This window comes from Rhinopithecus bieti, unplaced genomic scaffold, assembly GCF_001698545.2.
Source record: "Rhinopithecus bieti isolate Rb0 unplaced genomic scaffold, ASM169854v2 scaffold_80089, whole genome shotgun sequence".
NCBI classification, from domain to species: domain Eukaryota; kingdom Metazoa; phylum Chordata; class Mammalia; order Primates; family Cercopithecidae; genus Rhinopithecus; species Rhinopithecus bieti.
In genome coordinates this window covers 309,126-325,309 of record NW_016830445.1, presented here as the reverse complement: position 1 = coordinate 325,309, position 16,184 = coordinate 309,126, and the positions used below count along the sequence as shown (strand labels likewise).

At 43.1% G+C, this 16,184-nt stretch overlaps 1 protein-coding gene across 3 annotated transcripts in view; it reads left to right on the top strand.

Moving 5' to 3' along the window:
* The window catches only part of MTMR1 (myotubularin related protein 1), a 76,225-nt gene that overhangs the window by 39,186 nt on the left and 20,855 nt on the right, over window positions 1–16,184 (top strand). For all 3 annotated transcript variants that reach the window (XR_001884046.1, XM_017865542.1, XM_017865543.1), the window contains 5 exons: window positions 1,073–1,222; window positions 2,144–2,332; window positions 6,183–6,368; window positions 6,856–7,062; window positions 13,610–13,702. Coding sequence is in view for 2 of the 3 variants with exons in the window: in XM_017865542.1 (XP_017721031.1) it covers window positions 1,073–1,222; window positions 2,144–2,332; window positions 6,183–6,368; window positions 6,856–7,062; window positions 13,610–13,702 (825 nt within the window). In the remaining variant the exon portion in view is untranslated. The remainder of the gene's footprint in view (window positions 1–1,072; window positions 1,223–2,143; window positions 2,333–6,182; window positions 6,369–6,855; window positions 7,063–13,609; window positions 13,703–16,184) is intronic.

Sequence of the window (16,184 nt, the reverse complement as noted above, 5' to 3'; positions counted from 1 at the left end):
TTTTTTTTTTTTGAGATGGAGTCTCGCTCTGTCTCCCAGGCTGGAGTGCAGTGGCGCAATCTCGGCTCACTGCAAGCTCCGCCTCCCGTGGTTCACACCATTCTTCTGCCTCAGCCTCCCAAGTAGCTGGGACTACAGGCGCCCACCACCATGCCCGGCTAACTTTTTGTGTTTTTAGTAGAGACGGAGTTTCACCGTGTTAGCCAGGATGGTCTCGATCTCCTGACCTCGTGATCCACCTGCCTCGGCCTCCCAAAGTGCTGGGATTACAGGCATAAGCCACCATGCCCGGCCAGAGAAGAAACTTTTTCAAACAAGTTATGCACAGGTGTAACTGCCAGCTTTTAGGTTCTCCATCTCTCTTGATGCTCTCTTCTCCCTGTGCCAAACCTTAGACTTTGTAATTGTTTGTTCATCCTGTTTCCAGAGGGTGAGAGGGACTCAAGGACAAGGACGGGTTTAAAAACCAAATTTGCCAGATGGTTTTTATTGGATTCTGGTAAAGAATTGAAGAGTAAGGATCCAAACCACCGACTACAGTTAGATTCGAAGCATGTGGTGTGGATACATAATTCTGATCTGGTGTTCCTGGGTCTGGGAACTCTTCAGTGCATTGTCAGCTTCAAATTATTCCACTAAGATCTTATTTTCATTACGTTTGTTTCATGATGTTGTCTCTACCTTATATTTGGTATAACGTTTTACGTTACTTATTTTAGACATTTGTAAGAAGTATCTGTGTTTCTAAAGGACTTTTGAGTATATTTTCAGAAATAACACTGAGCTTATTTATAGAAAATAGGACAAGAAATATATAGAAATGTGATTCTAGTGTATAATTTTCATGTTTTAGTATGGTTTGGATATTCTTTTGCTTCTTTAGATTTTAGAAATGTCTAGGAAATTAGTTTTACCAAATAAATATATATATTGACTTTTAAGTTACAATAAACAACAAATTATAAATGGATTTTAGTTGGAAATAAGAAATGGATATGCTTCATGCTTAGTACTTTTTCAAAGCGTAAAGTCATGCATTTGCGCCTCTTCTTCTTTCTCCAACACCTTACAGGGTTTGCCAAATGAGAGTTGGAAAATATCCAAAATAAACAGTAATTATGAGTTCTGTGACACCTACCCTGCCATCATTGTTGTGCCAACTAGTGTAAAAGATGATGACCTTTCAAAAGTGGCAGCTTTTCGAGCAAAAGGCAGAGTCCCTGTAAGTAATAAACATTGCCATTTATATAGGAATATGTATTGCGTTAGGTCTAAGATGGAAAGATTTAAGACAAACAAGAATTCAGTGAACAAAAATGGAAAGCAGAAAAATAAACTTATAAACCTGGATATACCTTTGATTCTCAACAGACACCTAATTATATAAGCAATCTGTTTGCTCTGACTCCCTCTTGTACGATTTCCTATAACTAAGTATAAGGATAACTTTAGTCATACCCTCAAAAAGTAGTAGAGAATAACAAAGGAGTAGCAAGAACAAGTTAGCATGCTGTTGTATTACCAGTTGGCATTGCTGGTAATTAATGCCACTGCATCATCCTAGAGAAAATGCTTCTTTCTTAGATACTGAGCATGATGCCATAGCTGCGTGGGGGGAACATCATTACAGAAGTAGTAGCAGACAGCAGGGAGTAATGGTTTGAGCCCAGAGTTTGCATCTGGTGTAATCCTGAGTCACTTGGCCACTGGAGGAAAATGAGAGGTGGGGTGGCAGAGTGGCAGATTTTATAAGAGACTGTATATTCACTTTGTCTTTACCTTGCCACGTATGTTATTATTGAGATACAAAGTTGTTTTAAAATTAGGAGACAAGGTAAAATTAGTCAATCAAATTGGAATGGGGCTAGATTTTAGTAATAGTTTGATTTGGGTTTTCTTAGAATCATAGAATTTTGGGGTGGGAGGGGATTTTAGATCTCATGTAGTCAGAATTGTTTCATCCTGTCCAAAACATTAAGTCTGATGGCCACTACAACGCTGTGATTGGCCTGCCCACTCTCACTTTTGAAGAAAATATGTATAAGAGACCATGCTTGAGAAGGGAACTTGTTTTTCCTACCAGGTAATTAGAGCATATATTGCTTTAGGAACTGTACTAATACTTGTTGCTTAAAAACACTAGGTGTTGTCATGGATTCATCCAGAAAGTCAAGCAACAATTACCCGCTGCAGCCAGCCACTTGTGGGTCCCAATGATAAGCGCTGCAAAGAGGATGAAAAATATTTGCAAACAATAATGGATGCTAACGCACAGTCACACAAGCTTATCATTTTTGATGCTCGACAAAACAGTGTCGCTGATACCAACAAGGTATATTCTTAATAGCATTGCAGAAACATTGGATATTTTCATGTCCTGTCTGTAAATCATTATGCAGTTGGAATAACTCATTGATTTTTCACCACCTGAAGTTAGAATCATTTGGAGTCCATAGCTATTCCTCCCTGGTGTATGCTCCTTGGGCTGTGTTTGGTGTCTCACATGGATTGGGATCTTGTCTGTTTCATTGCTTCTCTACAATATCCTGTCTGCTAAATCAATTAAGCAAAGACCTAGAAAGACAATTATCATCTAAAGGATTTAGCATTTTAATGAAATGATCGTGAGGACTTGAAAGTCCGTTTAAGAAATATAGTGGTTACTTGATTAATTCATGTCTGGTCTGAATTTCTTTTAGAATGGTATCAGCCATGTGAAATGTGTAAATGTACAAAGTTTCCATAAATCTCATGGAGCACCTGTGTAGTGTACCTCGGGTGGCAGTGAGATGTGGTTAAAAACACCTCCGTTCCCATGACTTTCATGATATCACACCCTGAGTTTCTCTCGCTCTTCATTCAGCCTGGCCTTCTCCATCTCCTTAACTGATTTCTCTTCCCAGTCTTCAAATGGCGTTGCTCCTCGAACTCGGTCTGGGGTCCTCTTTGCTCCACACAGACTCCTGGGGCCATCTCTGATGGCACAGCTTTAAACACTGTCTGTATGCTGAGTTCAACTTGAGCTTGACACTGCAGTTTCTATCCTGTCCTGATCCCTCCTAAGGTTGAGACTGGATTTCTGTCCCATTGTATGGTTGACATCTCTGCTTGGCTGTTTCCCAGGCCACAAACCCTCCGTGTATTCCAACTGGCCTGAGAGGCAGGATGGCAAGTTGGTGAGACATCTCGGCTTTGGAATCACTTACCCCTGGGTTTTCCTCCAGGTTCTGCCACTTGGTGCTCTAGATTCCGGAGCCGGTTACTTAACCTCTCTCTGTGCCTCAGGTTCCTCTTCTGTAAACAGGAGATAATGTCAGTGTCTCATGCACGGGTTGTGTGAGGATTAAAATTCAGTGAGAAGAATGCATGTAAATGACTTAGCACAGCGGCGGGTGCATCCTCAGGGCGCAGTACATGATGCTGATAAGCTCGCCACCCCTGTGGTCAAGGGGGCTGCCCAGGTGTCTGACTTGAGGGTGGTGTCTCTTACTGAGATGGGGAAGACTGGGAGAGGAACAGGGCAGGGAGGAAGATGGGGGAGTATTAGTTTTCTGAGGCTGTCGTACAAATTACTACCAACTTGGTGGCTTATAGCATCAGAAATATATTGACCACAATTCTGGAGGCCAATTCTGCTCCCTCTAAAGGTTCCAGGGGAGAATCTGTTCCTTGCCTCTTCTAGCATGGGGTGGCTGCCCCAGCCTTCCTGGGCTTACAGCCACATCACTCCAGTCTCTTCTTCCGTCATCACATGACCCTCTCTTGCTCTGTGTTTCTGTGTCTCCTCCTTTCTCTTCGAATGACACTTGTGATGACATTTAGGGTCCACCTGAAATAATCCTGGATCCTTAAACACATCTGCAAAGACCCTCTTTTCAATTAATCTTGGAAGCCTTAAGCACATCTGTAAACTCAGGATTCTTAAACATCTGTAAAGACCTTCTCTTCAAATAAAGTCACATTCACCATTGCCAGGGATTCGATGTAGATGTCTTTGGCGGGGCCACTTTTCAGCCTACCCTAGGGAGGCATCCCTCAGTGAGGTCCCCTTGCCCCCCACATCTGGATCATTACCTGTGTCCGTCTTCTACATCTCTGCCTCCTTCCTGTCACCACCATATCCCAAGGAATTACAAAATGTGAGAAAAGCTGTATTGGTGGAGGCCATCTTCAGACTAGTCAACAGGGTGAGGGCAGTTCATTGTGTTTTGTCCCAAGCAGGAGAGAGAGAGACAGGACACTAAATTATATATCTAGAATAATTTTAACTATGGCAGTATATGTGTCTAGGAAACAGAGTATTTTCTAGGTCTCCATTAGTTCTTTATAAGATTATGTCATATGCAAATCAAGATAATGTGACTTCTTCCTTTCCAATCTGGCTGCCTTTCATATCTTCTTCTTGCATTGGTATTACATTGGTTGATTTTTGTATGTTGAACCACTGTAGTGGATTGAAAAATGTCTCCCAAAAGTTTGTCCAACTGGAACCTCAGAATGTGACCTTATTTAGAAATAGGATCTTTGCAGATGTATTAATTATGATGAGGTCATCTTGGAGTAGGGTAGGCCCTAAATCCAGTGCCTAGTGTCCATATAGGAAAGCCACATAGAGACACAGGCACACACAGAAGGAAGATGGTTATGTGGCAATAGAGGCAGATATTTAAATGATGCAGCTAGACGCTGAGGAGTGCCAAGGACTTCCAGCGACCACCAGAAGCTAAGAGAGAGACATGGAACAGATTCTTTCCTATACCTTCCTAAAGGAACCAACTCTGCCAGCACCCTGATCTCGGACTTTCAGCCTCCAGAACTGTGAGAGAAAAAATTTTATGTTGTTTTAAGTCCCCCAGTTTGTGATAGCACCCCTAGGAAGCTAATAAAACCTCCTTACATTCCTGGGATAAATCCCACCTGTTCATGGTATGTAATCAGTCCCCTTCATATACTCTTGGATTGGGTTTGCTAGTATTTTGTTGAGGATATTTGCATGTATTGTCATAAGGGATGTTAATCTGTGGTTTTCTCTTCTTATGATGTCTTTGTCTAGTTTGGTATCAGGATACTGCTAGCCTCATGGAATGAATTAGGAAGTATGCTCCCCTTTTCTAGTTCTTGGACGACCCATCATCTCTTACCTCACCTACAGCAGGAGCCTTGAAATTGGACGTCTGCCTCACACCCTGCAATCTCATCTCCACATTATGACCAGAGTGATCTTTAAAAAAAAAAAAATTGTTACTATTTCAATTGATAAATGAATTGTATATATTTATGGTGTACAACGTGGTATTTTGATATATGTACACATTGTGGAATGGCTAAATCAAGCTAATTAACACACCATTTTTTGTGGTGAGAATACTTAAAATCTACTTTCTCAGCAATTTTCAAATATACACTACATTGTTATTGACTGTAGTCACCATGTTGTACAGAGTGATTTTCTCAGTGGACAGCTCTGCGCACATCCCTCAGAGCCGCAAGGCAGTGATATCCAGGTTCCTGAACAGGGTCTCCAAAACCCTCCGCTCACTGGTCCTTTCCTTCCTGTCTCGCCACATCTCCCAGGTCCATGTCTCAGCTATGTGAGGTCCTTTTCAGTTCCTTAAGCACATCCCAGTGTTAGATCAGAGATATGTTGCAGTCCTAATTCCAAGTACCCATAAATGTGGCTGTATTTCACAATAGGGTCTTTGCAAATGTAATTAAGTTAGGATGTGGTCATATTGAATTGGGGGGTGGGGGTTAAGCCAAATGACTGTGTCCTTAGAAGAAGAGGAGGAGAAGAGAGACACCGACAAAGGAGAGAAGGTCAGGTGGAAATGGAGGCAGAGATTAGAATGATGTGTGTATAAGCCAGGAACACCCGGGGCTATCGGAACCCAGGAGAGCCAAGGAAGGATCCTCCCCTAGAGTGTTCAGAGGAAGCATGGCACTGCCAATACCTTGAATTCAGACTTCCAGCCTCCAGAACTAGGAGAGAATAAACTTCTGATGTTTTAAGCCACTGAGTTTGTGGTTCTTTTTCCAGCAGCCCTAGGAAACTCATATAAGGATATAGGAGGTTTATTTACAAATGAGTTTGTTGCTTCTTTAGTGGTCTGTATCTCATAGCACTAGAAAGAATAGAAAAGTTAATTCCAGATAATGTGATGTATCTCTTTTGTTTTTCATAGACAAAGGGTGGAGGATATGAAAGTGAAAGTGCTTACCCAAACGCAGAACTTGTGTTCTTGGAGATCCACAACATTCATGTCATGCGAGAGTCACTACGCAAATTAAAAGAGATTGTGTACCCTTCAATCGATGAGGCACGGTGGCTCTCCAATGTGGATGGGACGCATTGGCTGGAATATATAAGGGTAAAGAGATCCAGTACTTTATATGCTTTCCAGTTAAGACTTCTTTGTGCCTGTGCCATAAATATGTATATCTCCAAGTGGTTTTTCAACATTGCAAATAAGTGCCTCTTGGCTGTGTGCATGAACTTTCTTATTAAATAGTTTCTGTGGGCAGCATCAGACTGGGATCTTTGTGGAGGACTTTTGTGACATCGTGAAAAGGGGAAAATGCTTGCCTTAGGTCAGGCTTTTAAAGAACTTTGTGGCCCTTTAATAAGGAACCATATTTACTCCTGTAGTTTTTCTCCAGTATAAGATTTTTTCTTTCTTCTTCTTTTTTTTTTTAATGTGATGCTAATGTTTCCTAGTGATTCTCAGCTGATTGCATGCCATTCTTGTTTGGATTATTGACCAGAACTTCCAAAGCTCTCCCCAGAATTATTTTACCTTGTTTTACATTTAATTGAAATTCAATGTAGCCTGATCTAATGTGCCTTTTTTTCTGAAGATGCTGCTTGCTGGGGCAGTAAGAATTGCCGATAAAATAGAATCCGGGAAAACATCTGTGGTGGTGCATTGCAGCGATGGTTGGGACCGAACAGCCCAGCTCACATCTCTGGCTATGCTAATGTTGGACAGTTACTACAGGACCATTAAAGGATTTGAAACTCTCGTAGAAAAGGAGTGGATAAGCTTTGGACACAGGTTTGCACTGGTAAGTTGAGACAGTGAGGTTTATGGTGGACTATTTTGCTGTATCATGGATGTAAAATAAACATTATGTGTGACACAAATAAGCGCGCACACACACACACACGTGCAGGCTTTCTCTTCTGTATCATATCAGACCTGAATTGCCATAATAAAATACGTGGACCTCAAGCATTGTATGTTCCTGGTAAGGCATTTTTATCTTAGTGTAGTTATGCCTTTTCTTAAAATTGAGGTAAAATTCATATAATGTAGAATTAACCATTTAAAATGCTTAATTCGGTGTCCTTTAGTAGATTCACAATGTTATGTAACCATCACCTCTAGTTTCAAAACATACTCTGGCCAGGCGCAGTGGCTCACGCCTGTAATCCCAGCTCTTTGGGAGGCCCAGGCAGGCAGATCGCCTGAGGTTGGGAGTTCGAGACCAGCCTAGCCAACATGGTGAAACCCTGTCTCTACTAAAAATACAAAAATTAGCCGGACGTGTTGGCGGGTGCCTGTAGTCCCAGCTACTCAGGAGGCTGAGGCAGGATAATTGCTTGAACCTGGGAGGCAGGGGGTGCAGTGAGCCGAGATCGTGCCACTGCACTTCAGCCCGGGCAATAGAGCAAAACTCCATCTCAAAAAAAAAAAAAAAAAACAAAAAACCGTACTCTTCACCTCAAAGGAAATGCTGTATACATTAAACAGTCATTCCTCACTTACCCCAGCCCCTGACAACCACTAATATTTCTGTCTTCATATACATTCACCTTTTCTAGGTACTTTATATAAGTGGAATCATACGGTGTGCTCCCATAACTGAGTTATTTCACTAAGCATAATATTTTCAAGCTTCAGCCATGTTGTGACAAATAGCAAATTTTCATTGTTTTTTATAGCTGAATAGTATTCCCTTGTGTGTATATACATTTTGTTTATCTGTTCATCTGTTGATGGATGCTTGGGTTGTTCCCACCTTTGCTATTGTGAAGAATACTGCTGTGAATGTTAGTATATAAGTTTTTTGCCATAACAAGCTACCACAGACTGCATGGTTGAAACAACAGGAATTAATTTTCTCATAATTCTGGAGACTGGAAGTCCAAAATCAAGGTCCCAGCAGGATTGATTTCTCTTGAGGTCTCCCTTCTTTCCTCGCATATGGCCACCCTCTGGCGACCTCTTCACAAGGTCTTTCTTCCCTTTGGGAGCTACTGGACACTCCTGCTGTGTCTCTGTGTGGCCAAATGTCCTCATTTCATAAGGATACCAGTGAGATTGGGGTAGGACCCACTTTAATGCCCTCATTTGAACTTAATCACCTCTTTAAAGGCCCTGTCTCCAAATATGGACACATTCCTGAGCTACTGAATGTTCAGGCCTCAATTTCGGGGATCACAATTCGGCCTATAACAACTTGTTTTCAACCTAGGGGGTTATATACCTAGGAGTGAAATTGTGAGGTCATCCAGTAGGGCATTCTTGGGCTGCCATTTGTGTTTTAGTCGAACTGGCAGCTACTTCTGGTCTGTCCAAGCCATTGAGCTGTTAGGGATCTGTCTGAACTGTGCATTGAATGGGAATACTCCTGAAGTTCCCATTAGACTTGCTATGGAAAGCAGGAGGATGGGTAGTGCAAGGATTTCATTGGCTTTGGTGTGAGTATGCCAAGCTTCCAGCTGTCCCTGCACTCCTGGGGTGGAGCCCCTGCAAGAGGACCTCCCAGAGAGAAGGGGCAAGTCCGCAGTCTCTGAGCTGCATGCCCTTTGGGAGCTACTGGCAGATCCCTGGACATTTTCCTTCCCCTCTCTTGCCTTCATTCCCTCCTCTCTGAAATGGGGCGTTTTGTGGGAGAAATGAGTTTATATGTGTCAAAACGTTTAGGGCAGTGCTTGGCCCATGCTAAGTGCCAGGGAAGTTTTAAACAACATCACCAACTCCTTTGTTTCTTCTCCCCTCAGCAAAAGCTGGTCTCGGTAAGGAAGAGAGAGTGTGTGGAATCTTTCCAGATGTTTGTATTGGGCCATCTCAGAAGACTCAGAGGCCACTGCCTTCTACCTTCCTCCCAAAACTGTGTGTCCTAGGGGAGAGAAAGCTTGAACGGGTGCTTTGCCAGAAGGGTAGTGGTGAAGGCTGCCTAGTGAGATGCCAGCGATGGCAGCATGCACTGGGACTGAGCAGAGGTGCACGCATCAGGGTGCGCCTACAGTCCTCTGCTCCCATGCCTACTTGCTAATGCTGGGGCTCACTGCACCATGGTCACAGTGAAGGCAATAGGACTATCAGATTCCTAATGGCCTCAATTTACTAAGTCACCACTATGTGTTTGGCACTGTTAACGTGCAGCATCTTGTTTAATCCTGATAGTAATATCATTGACAGATGGGGAAACTGAGGTTTCAAGAATGTGGGTTATCTGCCTAAAGTCACACAGCTAGTTAGGGTGGAGCCAGCCTTTAAACAGTGATTTCAAGCCTGCAACCACCCACCTTCTGGATCTGTGTACTCTACCTGGAGTTCTGTGAATCAGCCATCAGGGCTTCCAGCTGAGGCTGATCCTGCCCTTGCCCACTTGCCTCCATCATGGAACATTCTAATTGTTCTTCCCTCTATCCTGCCTCCATTCCCCCCTTCCCTAGATCATTCCCATTGGTGTAGAGACATTCTGTTATATCCCAAAAAAAGAGAACCCTCTTGACCCCACAGCCCTCCTCAGGTGTCACCCTGATTTTCTGCTCTTCTTTACAACAATCTCCTCAAAACTGTTGTCTGTACTCACTATCACTATTTCTCTCCTTCCAGACTGTCTTGAAAGCACTTCAGCCAGGATTCCTTCTCACAATGCCCCCCGCCAACCTGGTCTTGTCACAGTCATCACTTGTTTTATTTGGCCTGAGCATTCAATGCTGTTGATTTTTCCTTTCTTCCAAACACTTTCTTCGTTAGACTTCCAGGTTTCTATGACCTTTTGAATTCCCTCCAACTTTCAGGTCTTCCCTCATCTTCCCAACCTCTTAATGTTGGGGTGTCCCAGGGATGAGTCCTTGGATCATTTTTCTTCTCTTTATGGTTAACCTGTTAGTGATCTCAGCCAGTCCCACAACTTTGAATACATGGATAGCATATCTGTGATCTCATCTCCATTGCCCCTGCTGCTCCCGAAACTTAGGCCTTATCAACCCCCTTAGGCAGTCTCGTAAGTGGCTGTCCTAGTCTGTTTGTGTTTTTACAAAGGAATACTTGAGGCTGGGTAATTTAGAGAGAAAAGAAATTTATTTGGCTCACGGTTCTGCAGGCTGTACAAGAAGCATGGTGCCGGCATCTGCTTCTGGTGAGGGCCTCAGGCTGCTTCCACTCATGGTGGAAGGTAAAGGGGAGCCAGTGTGTAGAGATCATATGGTGAGAAAGGAAGCAAGAGAGAGGGGAGAGGGTGCCAGGCTCTTTGTAACAACCACCTCTCTCGGGAACTAAGAGAGAACTCACTCATACACTCCCCCACCCAAGGAGGGATTAATTTATTTATGAGGGATCTATCCCCATGACCCAACACCTCCCAGTAGGCTCCACCTCCAACATTGGGGATCAAATTTCAACATGAGGTTTAAGAGGACAAACATCCCAACAATAGCAGCAGCCTTTCTGCAACCTAGCTCTGTCTGATCCATCGCCCCCACTGGAGCCAGATGGAGCATTCCAAACAACAGATCAGATGCTGCCACTCCCCAGTGTGAGTCCCTCAGCACCTTCCTGTAGCACACAGGATTATGAGCAAACTCCTCAGTGTGTACTCAAAGCCCTTGGTGATCTGGCCCTAGCTATATCTTCAGCCTCATCTCTCATCTTCTTTCCCTTGCCACATCTAAGCCTCAGCTACTTGTGGCTTTCTTAGCGTCCCCCACCACATTCCCACTGGTTATCAATTCCTGGCTACCCGGGAAGCAGGCATCTCCCTGTCCTTCAAGGTTTATCTCAAATGAAATGTCCTTCATGACTATGACTCGCATGACTGTCCCTCCCTGTTCCTTCCCCTACCCCATCCTAGGATGGTTCACTCATTCCCTTGTGCTCCCACCATAACCACTACATACTTGGAAGCCCTTGGAACACTTTATTGCCCTTGTCATTTATACATCTTTGTCCCTTGACTAGACCAGACCACAAATGAATTATTCATCAAGCACAAGTACAGTGTCTCATTTGCTTTAGTCTCCTAGGTGCCTAGCCAAGGACCTGGCCTCTACCAGACACCATGACAATGTTCGCCATTCCGAGGGCCAGGCATGATGCCCTGCATATGCCATAGGAGTTCCATGGCTATCTGCTGAAAGAATGAATCCTAAATTGTGAACTGTCAGTGTAAAACAGTTCCCTAGGTGCCTTAAATACTGAACAGCAGATCCTACAAGTGATTTTATAGCGGGGCAATGCATGGAGCTACTATGGAGAACAGTATGGTGAATCCTCAAAAAATTACACGTGGAACTACCACATGATCTGACAATTCCGCTGATGGGTATATACCCCAAAGAAGGGAAAGCAGGAGCCCAAACAGATACTTGTACATTGGTGTCCATGGTAGCTTTATTCACAATAGCCCGAAGGTGGAAGCAACCCCAGTGTCCATCAGCAGATGAATGGATAAACAAAATGTGGTCTATTTATACAGCCATGCGGTGTGTGATGAGGAGGATACATTCTGAGAAATGCATCATGAGGTGATTTTGTAATTGTGTGGACATGATCGAGTATACCTTACAGAAACTTAGATGGAAAACTTGCTAACATCTAGGCTATATGGTACATACAGCCTATTACTCCTAGGCTGCAACCCTGTATGGCATGTGACTATACTGAATACCATAGGCAACTGTAATACCGTGGTAAGTATTTCTGTATCTAAATATAGAAAAGGTACAGTAAAAATATGGTATTGTAACCTTATGGGACCACCATTGGATATGCAGTCGTCATTGACTAAAACGTCATTATGTGGCACATGATTATACAGTGCAATGTTAGTCTTAAAAAAGGAAATTCTGACATGTGCTGTAACATGGATGAACCTTGAAAACATGCTCAGCAAAATAAGCCAGCCACAAAGGACAAATATTTATGTTTCCACTTATATGAAGAACCTAGAATAATCAAGTTCATAGAGACAGAAAGTAGAATGGTCATTGCCAGGGGCTAGGAGGTGGGGAATGGGGAGTTAGTGATTAATGGGTATAGAGTTTCTATTTGGAAAGATTAACAAGTTCTAGAAATGGTGATGGTTGTATAATAACATGAGTGTGCTTGATGCCACTGAACTGGACACTTAAAAATGGTTAAGATGAGATTGGATGCAGTGGCTCATGCTTGTAATTCCTAGCACTTTGGGAGGCTGACGTGGGAGGATCTCTTGAGGTCAGGAGTTAAAGACCAGCCTGGGCAGTATAGTGAGATCCCATTCTACAAAATAATTAGCTGGGCATGGTGGCTCACACCTATAGTCCCAGCCACTCTGGAGGCTGAGGTGGGAGAATCACTTGAACCCAGGAGTTAGAGGCTGCAGCAGGCTATGCTCGTGTCACTGCACTCCAGCCTGGGTGATAGAGCGAGCCCCTGTCTCTAAAACATAAAAATAATGGTTCAAATGATAAATTATATGTCATGTGTATTTCACCACAATTAAATGTTTTTTTATAAAGAAGGCAATACACTATTACTCTGAGATGTTAATATTGATATGATCATTTCTTTGTTTTTGTGTCTTTCCAGGTGGCAATTTCATAGAATATTTTTGCTCTTTCTATGTGATTGCTTTGTATTTTCTTAATGAGTTTTTTCCCCACATCCTTTTGCTCATAGTCAAATTATTTGAAGCTTCTCTTAGAATCCTCACCCTTCAGCTATCTTTTTACCTGTGGCATTTTCAGTGTTTTGGCAATCCTATTTATGTATTTGAGAATACTATCTTTTACCTTTTGCTGTTAATCTATTGATATCTTATAGAGTATCAAAAGATATGAAATACAATACTGGACTGCCTTAAGCAAGGACCCTACCTTTACCATTTCAAGATTGAGTTCTTGGGGTTCTCTGAGTCATGAAGAATTGGTTAAAAGTTGTAGATTGTTAATCATTAATTATTTTGATTCTCAGACTTCCTGACATTTCTGAAAATGGAAAAAATGTTTTATACTTGTAGAGAAAATAGCATTCATAATGTACTTTATGAACTGCTAATTGGCATCCTACATTGACACTGTATACTTAGTGTGGTGGCTGGTCTTGACGCTACCATTTTAACTGAAGTTTGCTAGCTAGTTGCTTATACTTTCTTGATATGAACTATATTAAAGAGAAATTATAAAACAATCAACATGTAAAAATATTGTAAACTGAAATTTTGTTTTCTAAAAGTAATGGAAGTCATTTCGATTTGATAGACATTTTTGAGTGCCTGTTACATGCCGGGAATTCTATTAGGCCCGATGAAACATGATTCTTACCACTGGACAACTTACATGACTTTCAAGAGGACCATAACAGGTTAAAACGTTTAACTTTCTGTTTCTTTTCAGCGAGTGGGCCATGGTAATGACAACCATGCTGATGCTGACCGATCTCCTATATTTCTGCAGTTTATTGATTGTGTTTGGCAAATGACAAGACAGGTGAGAGATTTCAAGTGTATTTCTATATAGTCTTTGCTTTAAATGTATCTTAAAGATTAAGCTATTATTGCTGTTTCATTCAAAATGAATTTGTGTAAAATATGACCCCATTATTTACACACAATTTGATTCTAATTCACTTAGAAATTAGCAGCAAGCATTAGAAAACCAACCAATTTCACAAGCCAAAAAGATTACTTCTTTTTGCAAATGGTCTTTTATGCAGTCCCCCATCCTGGTCCACTGGTCCAAAACCATACTCCACATGGGTCCAAGCCATACTCCTCTATAGATTTCTGCTGCTTTGGCTCCCTTTCAGAAGGTCTGTACCAGGGAAGTAGCAGCCTCCTTGCTGAGCAGTTCATCTAAGATTTGGCCCAGATGTTAGAAATGAGGATGGGAATGAACTGCTAGTCACATGGGATTGAGCCAGGCCCAATCCAGGAATCTCCAGCCAGGCTCTGCCCGCAGTCGCAGAGGCGCCTCCTCCCTAACGCCGCCAAGCCTCTCCTACCCCAAGGTCACTGAGGGAAATGAGTGTCCAAAAACCAATGGCATAGAGGAAGCTGCATAGCATTTTGCTGTTAGCTGGTGCATAGTTCTCAAACCCCAACACACAGGGCCCTGGTTAACAATGGAACCATCTAGGGATCCCCTTCCCTTGAGCTGATCAGGCCTATTGGCTTCAGTTCAAAGTAGGTCATAAGGCCATGGTTCCTGCACTGTGTTTTTTTTTTTTTTTTTTTTTTTTTTTTTGCTGTTGTTGTTGTTATTGTTGTTGTTTTCCCCTCATCTCCAACATCTAAACCTGAGTTTGGTCTCCTATCCTTATGATAAGTGACAGTGCCAGGGCAATGGACCTGGAACCAGAGAGAGAGACAGGCAAAAGAGAGTAGTTTCCCCAGTGCCTGCTGCCCAGCCTGGCTGAGGGTGGGGCTGTGGGGTACAGAACAAGTTAGGGGCTGAGATCCAGGGTCTGGGCCTTCTCCTGCTGGTCATTCACCAGGAGCTCTTGCCTTGGCTGCTTCAGTCATGGGGAAGGGAAGCAGCCAGGACACTGCTGGTGATCTGCAGGGTTTCTACCAACAGCCCTGCTGCTCTTGATTGATTCTCCCTTAGCCTTATCACCATCAGCCATCTGCCTCCCTACTGCAGAAAGTCTGTGAAATACTAGGCCTGTTTCCCCACTGAGAGCTACTGTTACTGATGGCAGTGTGCGCTGGGGCAGAAAGAAGGTTGACAGTCACGATGCTGCCTGTGCTGTCCCGCTCCCCAGCAGCTCTGCCCTGAGGAGGACCTGGAGAACTCAGAAGATGGCTCTCCACCTTGAGTGCACACAGCCAGCCCCTGGGAACCTTCTTCCTGTGAGCCTGGGGACAGGCTCAGGTGTGTGTAAAAGTTCCCCAGGTGATTCAGATGTGCAATTGAGTTGGAGAACCAGTGATCTAGCTTAGTGCTCCAAATGTGGTCCTGAGAACTTGTTAGAGACACCAATCTTTAGCCTCACTGACGACCTGCTAGTGCTCTGGGTGTGGGACCCAGCCCTCTGGTTCCACAAGCCCTTCTGGGGCTGATGGATGCTCAACTTTGAGACCATTGCTGTAGACTAACACTGCTCAAACCTTAAAGAGCACACAAATCCCCTGGGGCTGTTATTGAAATGCAGATTCTGATTCAGTGGGACTGGGGCAGAGCCTGAGATGTCACATTTCTGATAAGCTCTCAGGTGATGCCAGCAGGTCACAGATCACATTTTCAGTGGCAAGGGAGCACAGAGACATACCTTTAGAAATAAGGAACAAAGGGGAGGGGTCTGAATAGCCAAAGCAGATTTCATGGAGTCCTCAGGCCCTCACTTAGAAATTAACACTGACTTTTACACCCGGCTTCAACAAACTAATTGGGTTCTTACGTGGTCTGATAGCCAGGTCACAGGTGATTAAAGATGGCCTGTTAGAGAGCTGGCCTGGGTAAGAGGGGCTGGTCCCAGAGGTAGGTATGCTGATGGTGCAGGTGAAAGGGCAGCAAACACACTCCACAAGCACAAAGGCTGGCCTGAAGCCTTACTGTTTTTTAGTGCCAGGCACTATTGCTATTTGTGTTGATGCTGAGCCAATAACAAAATTAAATGATTGTCATGTTCAGGTTAGGACAAGAAAGTATGAAACACATTTTAGAAAATTGCATAAAAGGTTGAACACAAAAAATGATTGCAGTGCTTCTAAAGGGATAAGCACCATTTTGTGGATGTGAAATAGCTTATTCCTCCCAAATGTGAATTTTTTAACATCTTCAAACTGACCTCCATTCTTTACACTGCTTAGTGCCTGTTTTCATGTCTAAGCCATGTCATGTTTGTGCTTTTATTGGATTTTAAGAAAATAAGGGATTTGATTTGAAAAAAAAGGGGACTGGGGCAGAGCTGTGGAGATTCCTGGATTGCCTGGTCTAATCCCATGTACTAGCAGTTCATTCCCATCCT